Below are 19,463 nucleotides of genomic sequence, written 5' to 3' on the forward strand. Positions count from 1 at the left end.
GCAAGTAAAATAAATACAGTTCTCTAATGTCGTAACTATATTAGTATTACGCTAAACTAATATTAGCACACATTATTCCAGAATATCATAGAGATTATTTCTGAGTATTTAGGCGAAATAATTCATCATAAAGGAGATATCTGCGATTAATTAATGATAGAAAATATCTATTTTTACAGAGAAATTATATTTTTACATTTGTAGCTTTTGTAGAAAGATAAGAAAGCCTTTTTTTCTATGCACAAATTGAATAGTTGTTTAATTCGCGGAAACATGTTTAACGTTGGTAATCTCTTTACCTGCTTTTTCATCCCTTCAGAGCTACTGAAAATAGATGCCATGTATTTCATGCCAATCTGCCTTCTGTATAAAGTCGAGTCGTGTAGCAGCGATGACTCCACATTCGTTTCAATTATAAAATGGCTTTAGTGTCCGAGCCAGGTGCTATTGTATGTACAAGCCCGTTACTTATGCCCTAGTTTTCGACATGCGACTCGCGTTTTTCGCATTATTTCCGCATTATCTCGTTGTTTTATAGAGTAAGATTTTCGAAACACGCGGCCGAGTTAAGTAATAATTACACTAAATAAAATACAAAAATCAATTTGTATTAATATTAACATGTATACAGAATATTTTAATTTAGAAATATCTCGCGTAGAAAAAAATTAAAAAAAAAATATATATTACATACACACATACAAAGATAATTATGTTACTGTATACATAGTTTAATTAATTTTCTCTTTTTTAAATAAAAGGATTTCTCACGATTATCTCTCTATTTGTTACATTTTAATAAATACATTTTTATAATTATTTTACGTGCAATTTCTCTATATTTAAATGCACACGTGGTACGTGTTTTACACAGTTACATATATGTTCACTATTATTTTTTATTTGATGAAAAACTTGCGCAACGACGTACTATTCGCGCCATAACGAATAATATACGCATCTGTGAGGATAAAATTGCAAGTTTACTTTACTCACCTGGAGGAAAGCTCTATGGAGAAGAACACATACTCTCCTGAGTCCACCATCCCGAGCTCTTCAGCAGCCAGCAATATCTCCCGGATGGTTGTTGAATTAGCGCACATTACCACGACTAAAATAAAAAAAAAGCGATTTCTTATAAGAAGAAAGAAAAAGAGAAAGAGAGAGAAAGATAGATAAAAGGAAATATGTCAAGAGCTGTACAAATATTATTGCCATCAGGCAACTTTGCGATACGTGATCGATTCAATTATATCCGCAGTTTGCTAACGTGTGGAGCAAATCTATATCTGTATTATTTTCTTTAAGTATAAAGATATATGGATTCATACGTCGATACACACATAACCGCGTGTGCTGTATTTTTTTACAAAAATAAATGATGAATAGTCTAACTGTATCAGGAAATGATCGATTAAAAAATTATATCGTATAATTGAACGCTTTTACCAAATAAAAACATATTTTTTTCCCGCTCTTATTTTTTATACTACATTTTGTATTTGCAATTGCCATTAAATATAAATTAATTAAATTATATATAATACCTAATATATAAACAAATGCTTTTATATAAATAAATAAACGATTCTTTAAAACAATATAATTGAATAACGTAATAATTGATATAATTTATATTACATATAACATATTTTTATTAAATTAATTTTATGTTTAATCTACTTTAAATTTATGTTTTAAAGAGATGAAAATTAAATGTTTGCAATCTTACTATGTAAGCTTCTTATAATGTATAATAACCATTTTTACCTATAAATGTAAAATTATTTATAATTTAGAACTCAATAACATAATTAACTGAATAAGCACTTCAGTTAATTATGTTATTAAATAAACTTTAATCATAGAAATCAGTATATATGACCTAATCATTCTGATTGATTTATATAATTAATTTGTGAAGATAATTAATTCATCCAAACACACTTGTTCAAATTAGATAGATAAATAAATTTATTTTTTAACTACATAGAGATTACAAAACACTGTCCAAGTACAGTAAAAAAAAACAGCAAATTATTCTGCGTCTAAAGTTCAAGCTTTCAGTGATCATCGTTATACTTTGACATTTTTATTACCGCTCAATTGCTTTAAACTCAGACGGTTTAACGCGGTATTCAAAGAGAGAGATATATACAGTCAAAGCTCCTTATTCACAGGAGATAGGTTTCAAGAATATGGAATTTTTTTATAATAATCAGTCTTTTCTCCAAGATTGTCTTAAGGAGCAATTTTCATGAAGAATTCACAAAGATATATAATAGAATAGAATTGAATTTTTGCTCACGAATACGGAATTTTCTAGTCGTAAGTAAAAAGAGTGGTTACTCCGCGACTACTGAAAACTACGGCAAATACGAAGCTTCGACTGTATGCAAGCGAATGGAAAAAGACAAAAAAAGTTTCGATTTTGCTTTAAAGCCCGATACATCGAGTATATATCTCCAAAGTTACTCTAAAGCATCGCTGTTCAACGTATGAATATTTCCATCCGCTTCGTCAAAATACATCTTCATGTCAAGCTTCAACTTTGTAAACGTTGCAAGTAACACGAAGATGAATGTTCTTCTAGCGTATCCGCGTTATATCGCGAATGCGATAAAATCTTGCGTAAATCCAGAAAATCTTCTATACACAGTACTACGTTCTTCGAACATTTCATTTCCTTCTCGTACATCAACCGCAAAACCGTAAAGCTGTCCGAATTTCAAATAAAATAAAGATATTGCACGCGAAGGAAACTTGGATTAAAAATATACGAAATTCGTTAAAAGCATAAACCAGAAGGATTACGCGAGCGCCAATCATTTCTAGAGTCAATAATCTCTGGGGAAGAGATTATTGAAAAGTGTATTGTTTATAAATTAATTATAGAAATCGCAAACATGTTACAAATAAAGTAGAATTCAGATTTTTGTTTACTTTGCATTTCAGACAATATTTGTGCAATATTGTTTCACAGAAATCGAAATAAAATCTACATTCAGTTTTATTGACAGTTTAAATTTTTTAAACAGAAAAAGCGATACTCTCAGGAATTGATTCAATCATAAATGTTGAATGTAAGCTATTACAATTTGTAAAATTTATTCATAAAATTGTCATGAAAATATTAGATTTTGATGGTAACAAATATATTTTGCGAAATAGACGAGAAAATAAATTCTAAGACATAAATGCGAAATGCGCTTTCGCGAAACAATTCGCGGCAGCCCGTATCATCGTACCGCAATACACCAAGCAAAATACATATAAACGTTTATTCGAGCAAAGTCGTAATCCAACTTTTATTACGAGTCGAATACACGTCATTAATCGGTGCAATGCTTGCGCACATTGCGCGCTAACTTGAGATTTGTCAGAATACGCGCCACACACAAGCATCCTTGGCATAATTTTACAAATTCTGTATAAAATGTATAGGTATAGTAAATATATTAGGTTCTAAATGGATAGACGTAATTTCAAAGAAAGAAAGAAATAATTGAGAATTTTTAAAATAGTTTGAGAACCCGATAAAGAGAGAATATAAACAAAAGCTAAATGTATATATATATATGAGAATGATTATTGATGACAATGACTAAAATGATGTGTATGTGTTTTAATTTCATTATCAAAGTATGTTGCCCATTCTGTGTTTACCAGAGAACATTTCATTAATCTGGCATTGTCAAATATAAATTTGCTCTCACATGTTTACCGCTTTTATTCACATAAACTTCTTGCGAAACCATGTTATGACGAACGACGCATTCTGTCATATTAATGCATTATTTGCGAACATAGCGAGCGAACAAAATGCATTATATCATAGAGTCGAGCGTATACAGTAAGATGTAAAACGACGTCATTCTTGCATTATTACAGGTCGATTCTACTCGGAGTCTCATTAGGGATGCTCCTCGCTCGTAGTTAACCCCGCTAACATAGTCGCCACCGACAATGACTAACAAGAGTCATATGATACAAAGGGATAAAGTTGCCTCCATTATGTGAGAGCATCCTGTCGACGCGATACGAAGACGTCGACTTGAGCGCTCCCAGCTAGATTTTCTTATTCTGTTTAAAACGTTTCGATTAGCCGGAAATACAATTATAAAAGAATGCAGAGATTGCACAAAATGTGTAATATATAGATAACAATAGATATTTCAATGCCTCTTGATAGGGTCTACTATATAGCAGAATACCGTCGTGAATATTGATCGTAATCTGGTACCTCGTACTTCTCGTATTCTCCCCTACTTTCCCATACTTGAATTTAATGCAGATTATCTCTGAGAAGCTTAATATCGACTATCAATTTCGACTATTGTTAATAAGAGATTCATCACAATAATTACAAATAATCTTGAATTCTTACTCGATGAAGGAATTTTCATTTTTTAGATATTTTCGATAGACGGAGATAAAGGCTATCGTTTAACTTAAGGGAGGAACTTTTGCATTAAACAATCGCTGGGCCAATATATATTGCGATGAGAATCAACTTGAAGGTCCTACACATCGATGCACAGACATTGTGATAAACGATCGAGATGTCGAGAACGTGACACCTTATATCGACTGAGAATGTGAATGACAGTAAAAAGCAGTCGAGGCGTAAAACGAAAGGACAAGCCAAGCTCATATCAGTCGTCGACGCGAGTAAAATGGGCGGATCGATGTTACATCGCACGTCTGTATACCGGGAATAGCCTCATTATCACATAGATCGAACCATCTTCCTACTTCTCTTTTATAGCTCGTCTTTCACGCTCGCTGCTCAGAGACACACGGGGTTTCCAAGACGGCGTTTGAATAGAGTTAAACGTAAACTCGTTGTGTAATTTTCTTCCCCGGCATGATAATGTAATAATACGGATGCGACAAATGTCTTGTTGTAAGTAACATCTGTTTCGCGAAAAATGGAGAAATAAATGCAGCGTGAAATCTCTTAATAAAATAAATATACAAATAACTTATTGTCAATCGAAAAAATAATATTGTAAAAAGATAAGTTTATAATAAAAGAGAATTTTTCTTTATTAATATATAATGTAGTGGGAAAAGATAGTGTATATGTAATAACTGTAATAACTTCCACACACCTTTTGATATTTTCATAAAACCGTATTATCAATATTCGCATAAAATAATTTCTCGCAATAATTAATATGTATTAAATGTATCGCGCACGTGTGTAAAATAATTTAAAGTTATTATTTTAGAACGACATAAACGTGCATACAAAAAAACCTCAAATGCATGCATATATAATTGCATATATGATTGATCCGCTTACGCAAAACATTTGATAAAATTGATAACGACATACATTAATATTATTTATCCAGATCAGTAATAATTAAGACTACACAATATATGCATTTACACAATATATGAGGTTAATATTTATTAAATATGAAGCAGATATTTCTATTATCGGATCAGTTTGCAGTCTTGAATATTTTTATCATGAGAACTCGATGAGACAGCACGAATCTGAATCATCGCACTTTTCGCGAAGCGGATAACGACAAAAATTCGATAAGAGCTTGAGTTCATTTCGCGGCAGCGACACTTTGAGAATTTCAATCGATCGGCGATTTGTGGCATTTGATAATAATTTAGCATATATTGATGACGACGTGCCACGTTCTCGAGTTAATGTCGAATTCTCGAAAATCGGTTGGCGCGTCGGCGCCCGCGAATTCCTCGCGGTTCTGCTCCAAGAATCTCATAATCAGACAAGTGATTAACACGTACGATAATAATAATATAATTTAATGATATATGTCTAATAATCTTACATGTATATCTAATAATAACGACAATAATAAATAATAAACCATGATGAATTAATAGCAACTATAAATTCACTTAAGTAATGTATAGAAAATATATAAAATATACACTTGTCCTTTTCTTTTTATTATTTTTACCTTCAAAAAGGTATTCTCTTTATATAACGTGTTTCAAAGAATTTTTAAAAAATTCGAGAAACTTGATTTCTTAATTCATTTTTTTTTAATTCTGCAAATATTTTGATTGTATAATAATAATTTTAATTACAAAAATTAGAGGAAACAACCTCGTTAATTATATTTATTTCTTAATCGATGAATTCAAAATGTTACTTTGTTGTATTAGGATCAGAGATATTTTTATGTACATTAACTCGGAAATCGCATGTGCTGTGCGGCACGTTTGGCGTATAGAATCAAATCGAAGAGACATACTCTGTAGCTTGTTTCATTCCTATTGAAGATAAGTCTACCGTAACTTTACGTAATACGATTCGAAAATGTTGAAAGCGATGGGAGATGGAAAATGAGCGCGGAGAAATTTTCAAGATGCGGCTCATATAGGAAATCACCCGCGCGATATTTTGAGGAAATGGAACATATGACGATTGAATTAATACAATTTACAACGTAACTCAGTGATTATGATATCGCGCTCAGTTGCGAAGTACATTAAATTAATTAATTGCACGTGAAAAGAAACTTTCCGCTTGATTATACCGTTTATATTCAATTTACGCAAAGTATGTAAAATAATTAATCATACGATAATTATAACGTGCGCATGTGCTTAATGAGCTTTACTTGACTCCTATATAATGTTGAAGTTCAAAAGCTTGTCAGAATATCTTTCACCAATGACTGAGTTGCCCATAGGATGAAGCTGCTAACGGATATTTATTTGATGCTCACGTCTAAACTTGGTTGACGAGCTCAAAGTCTTAAACGCGATCAACGAATGAAAGGCAAGAGCGCATTTGTAGGAGGAAACTTTGTAAACGGTATCAATTAAACGACAGTATCGAAGTTCACTGTTCGTATTATCAAGCACAGTTTCGTAACACGATGTCCCTTAACGGTATACATTACACACTTTGTCGACTATAGTAAAGGCTGATTGATTTATGCAAAGTCTGCGCAAAGCAGAAGGTGCAATGCGAGACTACTTGAATAACGCTTAATAACATTACACGATCTCGCATGTCTTCAACGGGCATCGTATTAGAAAACTCGGTATTAATATGTAAAGGGAATGTAATTTTCTCTTACGATACGATGATGAGATTAGAAACAAACAATTTAAATTTCTACTCGTAAAATATAAAATAATCCTCCAAAAGGAGATTTTAAAAATTTTATTACATGTAATGATTGAATGTATTTTTTAATTTTTGAATACTGTGTAAGAATATCAGCCTTACTTTTACGAGCAAGAATATGAAGGATCTAAAAGAAGAATGTCTTATGTTTTTGTCAATTTTACAGCAAAGTATTTTAAATTATTAAAGTTTGCATTTTTAATTGTCCTAATAATAATGTTATTACTGTGAAGTGCTTAAAATCATTCTTGATTATTTTAACAACTCATCTAGTATGTAATTTTATTAATAAACATTATTCTCTTGCATAAACATGTTCTTCCCTGAATCCTTCTTATATGATAAATATTTGAAAGCTCTCTCAATATCTTTTGACGTTTAATATAGACCTTTGTTAAAAAAAAAAGTAAAAAAAAGTGTCTTATATAAGAGAATAAAAAAATTAACGAGATCGCGCGAAATCGAGCAAACTTACTTCTTGCGGATTTCGAGACGAAGGTGAGCAAGTTCCTGTAATCCTCGGCGGTGGTGGTCTCCTGATTGAAGCTCCTGTGTACCGGTGTTTGATTGAGCGCCGTAAATACAGCGCCCAGCGTGAAATGGCACTCTGAATTGCCTCTGCTGCTGGCCATCGCGTGATTGTGGTAAAGTAGGCCGGCGATTTTCCACCCGAAACGCCGTAGGATATGTCTGAGCGCCTCGCCCACCAAGCGATGAGAGCCCATCATCCTGGTTAACGTCGGATAATGCTCGCCTTTGTGACGAAATGCCTCCGCTTGTGCACCCGCCGTTAACACGGGTATGCCCCATACACCCGCATACCTGGCCACAGGTGCGATCACGTAATCGCACACGGGACCCAGGAAGGCGTCTGTTCGCGATTCGGGAAGAAAATTCCGGAAATTGATGGCTCGGTTTCAAAATTTCGCTGACTTAGTCGGGAGGCCCATCGCGTCGACATTTCTCTTGTAGATTCATCATTGATTTTATAAAGCCACTTAAGATGGAGGTCATACGAGATTTAATCTTTCATTGTTTAGACTCCATATATATGTATGAATAATAAATATTCATTGCGAATAAGCGATCCCTTCGTTGCGAAACGCATTCATATGGAAAGTTTAGCGCTTTTTGAATTGAGTTGAACGCATAGAGATAAGGTAAATCAGATCATGCGTCATTATTTATTCTTATTGCAGAATTCTTGTTTGTTTGATTCGTACATAAATTAAAGTCTATGCTCATGGATTGACAGAGTGAGGTGATGAGAAACGTAACGAGATAGAGACCACGTGCGCGAAATAGATAACACGAATCTGAATTTACCGGTGAATACGAATATTGGCTACTCCGCGTTATAATCCTATCACGATCGCTTTATAATCTGATACGCCGATAACAAGTCTATTGTTTATCAAGGAGAACTTGGGTTACAAGAGACGCGGTGAATGTACATGGGTCACGTGGTTGATTAACGTATCGATTGGTGGTACATATGAGCAATTAAATTAAGCTGATACATCTCATGCTCGCTCACACGCGTTTACTGAGAATACATTTAGATCAAACGGCCGATACGTCGATACATATATATATACTCGATAAGCCCTGCTTTTATTGATTAATGATATCAAATGTCTTTGCTGTGACTGTGATACGTGACATTTGTATAAAATGATTCTGCAGAAGCTCGCAAAACAAGTGTCTGTGTAAATAGCTGTATTTATTATCGTCCTTGTTACACGTGGAGTTTACAATTTTTCACGACTCCTTTTCACATCGTATGTGCACCTGCACACATATGCACACGCACATGTACAATACGATGTTTCGAATATACGCGCAATTAAAATTCCGCTAACCGATTGGATTTCGCGAATCCGCGGTTGGCCTAGTATAGTGCAACACGTGCAACATTGTACAAAACCGCACAAAGATAACAGAACACACAGGTTACCTAATTAAATAGATTGTTATTGCCCTGATTGTGAGAAAAACACGTTTGTTTTTCGCGATATCTCAAAAATCATTTCCTATGCAATGCTCGTCACAATTAACGGAAAAACATTCATACGTTCAGGCGAACGTGGCAGATACTTTTTAAACATTTTCACTCATATGAAAGTTTGCATATATTTGGAAAAATAATTGCTTCGAAGGATACGAACAAAAATGTGTGTTCGTATACATTCTCGCTGCACAGGGGGATCCAAAATTACCAATAGAATATGAATTACAGACTTTGAAAATCTCTTTTTTGGCTACAAGGATTGATAAATCCTTCTCCACAATTAAAGTACTTATAAAAACAACACGCGGAGGCTGATAACTTTATATAAAAATGATAAAAAATTAAAAGATGACAGTTACGTCGTAACAATATTTATTTAATGTAAAAGTTCTACGATATGTTCGTCCGCGTTTGGAATAACATAACAGAATATTAGTAAAGTTTTCGAAATGACTTTAGAAGCCTAGTAAAAAAGATTTTCAAAATCTGTAAAAAATCACTCTCGCGTATCTGCGAGATTGAAACACAAACTCACGTCAGACGTCATTTCTAAAAATTCACAAATATTTCTTTATGCAATTCCTAGTAGAAACCAATCTTATTTTGTGTGTAATTACAAAACTTTTATATTAAGCAAATATATTGTCATGTTAGATTAAATTTTGGTCGATAATATAGAACAGCTTTTAAATCCCCTTAAATTTGACTTTTTGTACAGTAGAGTATACGTTGTTTCATTTACATTTGTTTGATACGTTAAGGCCAAAGCACGCTAAAGCCAATTGCCGCAAACAATGCGCTTCTGAATTCGCGGTTCTAATTAGCAATCACAGGTGATATTGCGTCGCTACAGTTTCCGCATAAAGGCAAACATTGGCCGCGTAATAGCCTCTGAACAACAACCGTGTAAAGCTTCCATATATTTACTTTGACGTCTTCTAAGCCACGTGGTTTGCCCAATTTAGGACATTCAATCTTCATCGATCGCGCCGTTTAATATGATAATAACTGCGTTAGGCTATCCGGCGTCATTGTGGCTGCAAATTCCAGGGTAAAGCGGTTACGGCCGATTAACGTGCATGCGTCCCCTCCTCACTAATGTTGCTGCTCTGCATGCGGTCGCTTTTATCTGGGCAAACTGCCGAAGTTGCTGTCAAGTTTATAGCAACTACACATCATGAAGATTTCCGCGGGGAACGTATAAGTTCCGACGTATCGCTCACGGATTACGTGTATTAACTTTCTTTTGTATGTCTTTTTTAACCATTATTTTGGATTTACATATTTAATTCACTTTAATTTAATTTTTACACTAAATTTTTTTTCAGCTTACTTTGGCTTTAATAGTGATCTCCCTTAAAATTAATTTAATTAAAAGCTCAATTATGAGAGTATATTTAATATATACGACAAACTCCTCTCGTATTGATTGTTAAGGATAAGTCGAGTCCAAACTTATCTCAAGATCGCATTAGAAATTAGTTGATAGCACGCTTTTTATGTTTTACTTAATGTCGCGACGGCTATTTGTTCAAGCAGATATCGCACTTATTCATTTAAAGTAGGAATAAGAGAAATAAGAAATCGGAATATTAAATTAGCGTTTCATTAAAACATATTTACAATAATTATTTCCTTAACAATTCGTAGATATATTCGTTATTAAATACATATCGCATTGCAAATAACATTCGATCGAATGATTAATAATTAATTTTTAATGAAGGAGCGAAACATTTGCCATACATTTATATTATATAATATTTATTATGCAATATAATATATCTTATAATTTATATAATATATTATTATAATATATAATTTATGCATTATAATAATATTATACTTCTAAATACAATGTATTATATTATAATTAGAAAAGTATTTTATGTAATATTGAGAGAATTGACCGCTATTTTATGCTCGGTTTTTAGAGCATATTTATATTGCGTACATATCCCTTGTGCGTGAATAAAAAACTGGTGCAATATAGCTATTATCTTTTAATTATAAAATAAATTATAAATTATTATATATTAGATTGCAACAATTATATAATATATTCGTATATTCGATATATACCTTAACGTTGGTGAGAGGGCTCACTACCCGGAAGGTTTATTCCAAACTTAAGCTAAGTATCCAAAACACACACTGTATTATCGATTTTCTATATGCTGTGGTTTATTGCGTCTTTCCGCTCAAAATTATCTCATCGACAACGGAAGTACAATTCCTGCGAGAAACGAGGTATTGTTTTGCGATTGCAGAATTCGGGAATATACCTGCAAAGTATCGAGCGTCAAAGTACGAGAGTGCCGGTTAAAGTATCACTGAAAGTGCAGGAGTATAAAGTATCATGTGAATCGACAACCATGATACCTGAGAAAAGGAACAAACTTAGAAATAGATCTAAGAAGTATCGCAAGCAAAGCAATCCTAAGACGAGTAATATATTATTTGTATATTAGAGTTTATTTATTAATCGCCCGATTTAACTTACGTAATTAATCATATAATTTGATTTATATATTTAAATAATTTGACCAAGGGAGAATTAGAAAAAAACATTTTTTTTTATACAAAAGCAATAATCTTGTAAAAGTTTCTATCTTTACAGGATTATTATAGAATTACAAAATTATTAAAAAATTTTTTAAATTTATAAAATTATTCCACTAATTTGCTTGTTATTGTACACATCAAATATAATATTCAATAATAACTTTCTAAATCATTAATTATTTTAGGCATTGCTATAATTTAGATTTTCTATTTCTATGTTACAGATCAACGTAATTTTAATGCTGCTGTTGCGCATCAACCGGTGAGTGATAAATTTTTATTTTTTTATGATAATGGATTTGTGAGAATTATCTCAAATAATGTCTAGAAATGATATATCCTACAGCAACGTAAAAATGTGATGGATAGAAATATATAATATATCACAGATCCGTTACTTTAAATCTCGGATAGCGACGTAACCACGCGCACATGGCGGACTACGAGTCAATTTCGATTTATAGCAAAATTTCTTTTAAATGTATTTAGAATATTTTATATTGAAATCTAAATTTATTATATTTAAAAAATTTTTCTCTTTCAAAATATTATACTTGTACTACATGATTAAAGAAAAAAGAAAATTTAACTTAAAATAAAAATGAATGACATTTGTTTTAATTCTGTATATAAATTCATAAATATGAAATATTTACTTTAATTACGAACTTATGAACTTTATAAAACACTTTTAAGATAGGAGGGACCCGGCGTCCATCAGCGGATGATAAAAAATGAATGGACTAGAATATCATACCCTGGATATATATATATATATATATATATATATATATATATATTAAAGATATATATATATATATATATATATATATATATATATATACAATATATATATCTTCAATATCTTTCGCGATCTAAACGACACGTGCATCATATGACAAATTGAACTCGATTGATAGATATTCCCAAGATATACCCATTTTGTCTTTCGGATGTTTTATTGCAAAAACTAATTTTTTATTTATACAGATCAATTTTTTATAAAAATATCCTTTCTAGAAAAAAAAGAGAGAGAGTGAGTTAAAAAACAAAAAATATATATATACATATCTTAATTTTTTCAACTTTTATCTGTTGCACACATAAATATGTGTTTCAATTGTACTTTTATGTACTTAGAGATTTTCATTTCTTTTTAGAAAAATTAATTTTTATTACATAAATACTTATATTTCGTCGTAAACACACAATCGTCCGATGCGAAATGCAATTTTTAGAAGCCTAACCCGTTGAAACTTTCCTTTCGTCAGATGAATAAAAACTCGTCTCGCGTGACTTTAAAATGTGAGAGCGTAAAAACATGACTCGGCTATAAATTCGGTCGAAAATTAAGCCGTGAATGACGAGATACATTCCCGACAACAATGAGTTATTACAGTCGCGTGCCATTTTGGTACATCGCAATATTTTCGTGTAAAGTTTCGTATGGTTTTATGTTGTATAAATTGACAAGAATTTCACGCAGATTTTACAATATAAAAAATACACCTGATATAAGTTTGAATAAAAAAAATAATTTTACATTACAATCTATATCAAATTGAGAAGAGAAAATAAATGTGAATGAGATTATATATATTTTTTGTCTCTAAAATTAATTTGGTACGTATGTGAAACTGTGCCTTTCTAATAATTACATATAAAATAGTAAAAAAACAAACGTTACATTAGAAAGATTTTTCTTCTCGAAATGAAAAGAAATGACTCGTAATATTTTCAAAGATCGGCTTCAAGCATGTGGACCTATATTGTTATTAAGGCAGATTTATCTCCCTTCCCCAGACATTTTTTTATAACTTTTAGGGCCTAGCTTTTCAGAACGGAGCAACAAGTGTTACATTAGAGAGTTATCTACCCTCCAAGTGCGTAAATGCGCTCGGAATGAACCCGTTAATCTTAGAAGTGAAAGGGAGAGGAATACCCAAAGTCCTGTTTCGTCTATAAAACTCGACTGGTTTCGGGATAATATTATTCTCATCACGTATACACTTTAATGTGAAAACTCAATTTCATTATTACTTGCTCGATACCTTTACGTGATTTTTGTCGAGTAAGAGATAATATCGCGTGGATTACTCTCGCAGCATTACTGCAATGCGGTTGCGGAAAATTATTATATTTCTCCCTGACTGCGACGTAATATGAAAGATGTAATTACGAAAATTTTTCTTATAATATTTGTACAATTTTTAATTAACAGAATTGGCAGACCAACTTCTTTAATACTGACATATATTTATTATTTTTATCCATAAAATATTCTATCTAAGATGTATATTTGTATTATTATTTTAATGTAAATATTATAAAATAATACTGTGAGTTGTATAGTATGTTGTTATTATTATTTTTCATATTATTAATTCTGTGCAACTGTTTATCACTTATAATTGATCGATACATTAGAATTTGATATAAGAATTTATGTAACGTGAAGAAAAAAAAATTATATTCTCCCAGAATATTCTTTTCTATTTTTTAAACAAAATTAAAAAAATTTGGAAAAGTACTATTGATTTCAAATATTCTCGTATTAAATGTCATGATAGACAAAAGAACCCTCTCGTACTTAAAAATAATTATGCACTCGTGTTGCATTATCTATGTACTTCAACTGCTTTTAAAAACTTCGCAAGTATGACTCGTGCGTCTTGCAATTTACACTGCGAATAATATTAAGCTTGCAAAAGCGTACTTGGCTTCTACTGCAAAAATATTGTAATCGCAGAGACAAAATAATTATCTCGCTACAACAAATGAAACACTCAAAAAAATATTTTGCTAATACAGATAGATTTCTAAATGTCTCAATTAAAAATCGCTACTTTTTGTATCTGTTAGAATATTATTTGTCATGTAGAATTTATAGCAGCAATATTTTAGCAATATCTCTAGAAAATTTACATCCCATTGCCAAATATTAATCACAAATATAATTGTCCTTGACGATAGGCCTTAAAGATAAGAATCACAGAAAAAAATTTCTGTCTAAATTACACTAATAGTACAGATATAAATTTTGTCTCTGTCATTTAAATTGATTAAGTGCAAAATATATGCAGTATCACAGTATTTGCTAATAATTTATCTGTTTTAGTTAATTTTTTACACCTAGAAAATTTTTGTTAAAGTTGCAAGATCATTTTTTTGAGTGAAATTATGAATAGATTGTCGCAAATTTCGTCCCGCTCACTGATACATCAGTAAGATTAAAAATAATTCTGAATCTATTGATCAAGGAAATTTATTTTTCTCGCTATTCTAATAGATAAAAAAAATAAAATTGACAATAGATATTGCTACCTCTTCCATATATGTACATCGCATTGATAATACTCTGTAGATACTCTTTGAGAGAAGTACAATAAAGTGAAAAGCAACCCGGCTCCCATTTTGTCGAAAAAGAAGAAAACGTGCAAACAGAGGCAAGAGAATGAAATGCCAAGTTTCTGAAGTGAATAGCGAACCGTGAAAGAATGTTTCTGAAAGAACGTGCAACGTGAGACCACATCTCATTAAAGACTACTACTGTGTGTCTCACGGTTGCCTCTCGATTCAATTCGCGATATTTCTTCGCCCTCAACAAACACACGGCTGCATAGAAAAATACACTTGAATATGCGCTAGATGTTGTGTACTATTTCCCTTCTGAACAAGCGTGATGAAATAAGATCACAAATGTATTTATTTTCAAAACTATCAGTTTTTTTAAGATGATACAATTAAATTTTTATTCCATTTTTCTTCGCGATGGCAAATCCGAGATATCTAATAATAGTATATACTTCTGCATTTTAATAAATTATAATGTTTAAAGGAGATAAAGAAATGATACGAAGTTAATACGAAGTTACGAAGAAATAATACCAGAAGAACACAAACATATTCGAGACGAGATTAATAAGAAAGTTCCCGTAATCTTGCATGATACTTCAGAAACTTTGGCGGAAAGAATAAAGTTCTTTTTCTCTGCTGCATCTAGTTAGAGTCTCAAGCTTTGAATGGGTTAGAAAAGACAACTTCTCTTGTTCTTTGAATTTGAAGGCAACACCAAAACTGCGGACTAATTTATTTACACTGTGAACACTATGGCAAAACTAGAGATCCTTGCAGAAAACTAGAGGTTCTGCATAAAACAAGAGCGAAGAGCTGCATAGAGTTTTGTTTTATTATGGATGCGTTTTGTTTAAAAAAAATATATTCCACAAGTTTTGCAAAAATTACAAAGAAGAATTCTTTAGGAAAAAAGTATGTCAAACAAATGAAAAACACGTTTTAACAACCAGGTAACGCCTATATTTATCAACTTTCTTCCGCATTATAATTTTATCGAACAAAAGGAGTCGAGAGAGTCGTGATTTAAAATATGCTTTTTCATCTTCATTAACCATACTTTCATATCCACCGAAGAAGATGAATGTGCATATGTCATATACGAATGGTGCATCCATCGAAAAAGGATAATGGACATGTATACATGTACACAATATTCGGCACTGCGTTCTCTATTATCGACCACCGTATATAGTTGTCTTATATATCTTGAAGATCATGTTCAAAGAGAGAGAGCGAAAAACCTATACATCTCTTTCAAACCAATAAAAATATTTTTCTTCTTTCCGACCCGTAAACAGACATGGATCAATGGAAGTAAATGTTATTTAGATCAACGCGAACTTTTCTCTATAAGCAAAGTAAACCTTCCTTTAAAAATTTTTGTAAAATAGTAATCATTGTTTTTGCATAATATTAATATATATTGTGTAGTAAAAATGGCCATAAACATATTCTTCTGGTGAAAAAATTTCGAGATTATATACATATTTTTCATAAATGCAGTCAAACTTAATATTTTTCATGCAAGGTCAAGCACGGAATTTAAAGCACGCGACGTCAAATCTTATTATTTCAGTGCATCCAAGTATTTCATAAAAGATTCATAAGAATAGTAACATTACTGTTGAATATTTTTCTGTATGTAATTTTATTTTTAATCCGAAAGATAATCAAACATATTTAATAAGAAAACAATATTACATATAGAGAGTAATATTTTTAATTAAAAATAAGAGAGAAAATGAAAAAAATTATAACGTGTACAAATGAATTAAGTATTCTACACTACTACTTCAATGTTTATAATTGTTTTCATTATACTTTTCACATTTTAAATTAAAATATTTCTGAAAGCGCATAAAAGATAAAAAGTGCAAATAAAATAGTGGTGGAAAATAAATTAATAGTGGATTTCAGTGAAGTATAAAAACTGGATTATGTATTATTATATTTTTATTGTAGATAATCCGAATTGGTAATTTTAAATAATAACGAAATTGTAGAACGCAGAGGTCTCGTCGAGAAAATTTATAGTGCAAAAAAATTGTCTAGCATGTTTGTGTAAGCATCGCGATACTAGAATTCTTGCTTGCAACAAAAATAAAACCGTATCTTTTATTGGCGCGTGTGTGTATGCACAATCGTCGAATACTTTTACTCAGTTGCAATTCAATTGCTTGCTTTAAATTCATCTATTTTTCATTGATGTGACCTACATCTGCATAGCCCAACTTTAAAATTATAGAAGAAACTACGCTCATCTTTATATTCAATGAAAAATGAGATATACTTCACAGATGGAAAGTAAGCTCATCCGTCATGAAAATCACGGAGAATTTCACTCCGACATTCGTAGGGAATTATTATCAAATTGCTGCCATTTTTACTCAATTTACCGGTAAATCGAGTAATGATGTTTACATCCTTTTCACCTCTCGCAGATTATATCGGAAAATGTATATACAATGACCAATATTAAAATGTACATACAATTTATGTTAAAATTCAAAACATCTCTCTTATAAACAGTTGCAGTTAAAAACACTACATTAGGTGCTGTTTTTGCAAAAAAATGCTTGAAATTAATAAATGTCATAAAATAATGTTTATCACAAATATTGTATTTACATTAAAATGTAAACATAAACATAAATGCAAACATTTGAATTAAAATAGAAAGAACAGAACATATTTTGAGTACGAGAATTTCAAAATGACGGTTTTATTATTCGGTAGTATTATTAGTCGAATCGTTAACGAGTTACGTTTTCAATTTCTGTATCATGACTTCGTTGAAAAAAGTAGGCCGCTTTTGAAGCTTCGTAGAAGCTCATCGTTCATTTCCAGGTGGACATCAGTCCAAAGCGTCGAGATCGCTAATGACTTCCGCCTGTTTCGATTAAACCGGATTTATTGCCGCACGACGCATAAACATAGTAGTGCATCGCGACTGCAGGCGCAACAAGCGCTCGGAATAACTTCGATGAAATGACACGAATTCACCTTCCGCGTAGGAAAATTATTTTCAGCGGTGTAATAAATTGTATCCCACACGGCGTGTAATAAACCCGTAAGAATTTATCGCAGCGTAAAATTTCAGCATGTGGAAGAAAAGAAAGCATTGAGCGAGAACAGAGAGAAACAACAATCTGCAAAAATCACAAATGATTATACGGAGTTGCCTGACAACAATTTTGATAATTGATTTTATCAATTATATTAATTATAATCACTTTTAAAAGACCAAGAATAATATTTAAAATTGCAAAAATTAAAAATCCCTTTTTGGCTCTACTAATATTTGCGGATAAAATATTTTAACTGTATTCTTGAATCGCCTATATTTGTAAGAGAATGTTTATACACTCTATTTAAATGAGCAACAATTATAAAGAGAGTTCATTTATTTGACATTAAAACGGGAATTTCGTGGAAAACACAAGCTTCCTCTTTGCTGAATAAATTTCGGACATTTGCGAAGGGTACATATTCCCCTGATATAAAGCCGAGATAATAGAAACGATAAAATATATCGTGACTTTTAACAATGGTGTAAGTCCGATTTGCCAATCCATTGAAAATAATTTAATTTGGCGGAAACGCGTGCTGTGAGATATCGAGCCCCGGTCATTCATAAACACATGTATGCAATGCATTTTACATGAATGCACGCGTTTAATATCCCGGCGTAAAAAACAACGCCAGATGCGCTCGATTGCTGTAAATAGGTAAGAAGTCTTTTCGCCAAAACGTAAAAATGAACCATATAAGATTGATAATCGGGAATGTTAAAAAATAAACGATATAAGATTGATAACCGGGCATCGTGATTTATGCGTGAACGACAAAGAGCGTCTCTAGGTGAAACGGAACGCCAAGGAAGTAATTTCATCGAGAATGCATACACGTTGTCGGCCATTGAGTTTGCCCGCATTAAAACCATTCCTACTTCACTTCCCTTTTTCCCTTTCGTTCCGCTTTTACCTCGACCCACTTACCAACGCGTCGATTGAAATCGGTCGTTTTTTTCATTTAACCAGCAATCATATTGATTAAAGCGGAAATACACGAGATAACCCTTACATTGGATAGTACTCTGGAGCAATTTCCTCTTTTGTAAGAGATTTGTTGCAAAACACAAACGATTAAAGTATTAATATACTCGCGGGTGCAATTCAACTATATATAATATAATTTTATATTAATTATATTAAGTACTGTTCACGCGCGTATATGCGTATCAATAAAATACACAAATTATTAAAGTTTTAAGATTACAAGACATTGCGTATCATAAACATTGTATATCATATTTAGAAATTTATAATCCATCTATTTTCGCAAAATAAAATAACAATAAAATGGAAATAAAAAGAAAACGCGCTTGGTATAAATTTTTAT

At 31.7% G+C, this 19,463-nt stretch overlaps 1 protein-coding gene and 1 long non-coding RNA gene across 7 annotated transcripts in view; one reads left to right on the top strand and one right to left on the bottom strand.

Moving 5' to 3' along the window:
• The window catches only part of LOC140672064 (atrial natriuretic peptide receptor 1), a 95,251-nt gene that overhangs the window by 51,291 nt on the left and 24,497 nt on the right, over positions 1–19,463 (bottom strand). For 3 of the 6 annotated variants that reach the window (XM_072903889.1, XM_072903890.1, XM_072903888.1), the window contains exons 3-4: positions 7,605–8,000; positions 997–1,111 (exon numbers count right to left, since the gene is read on the bottom strand). In XM_072903889.1, coding sequence (XP_072759990.1) covers positions 997–1,111; positions 7,605–8,000 — 511 coding nt within the window. The remainder of the gene's footprint in view (positions 1–996; positions 1,112–7,604; positions 8,001–19,463) is intronic. The other 3 variants (XM_072903893.1, XM_072903892.1, XM_072903891.1) reach the window with 1 other exon arrangement.
• LOC140672067 (uncharacterized) overlaps positions 1–19,463 on the top strand; it is a 91,618-nt gene that overhangs the window by 32,703 nt on the left and 39,452 nt on the right. The window contains exon 3 of the long non-coding RNA XR_012047821.1: positions 11,930–11,967. This is a non-coding gene — a long non-coding RNA (uncharacterized lncRNA). The remainder of the gene's footprint in view (positions 1–11,929; positions 11,968–19,463) is intronic.

The sequence above is a fragment of the Anoplolepis gracilipes genome, chromosome 12 (assembly GCF_047496725.1).
Source record: "Anoplolepis gracilipes chromosome 12, ASM4749672v1, whole genome shotgun sequence".
Taxonomy (NCBI): Eukaryota; Metazoa; Arthropoda; class Insecta; order Hymenoptera; family Formicidae; genus Anoplolepis; species Anoplolepis gracilipes.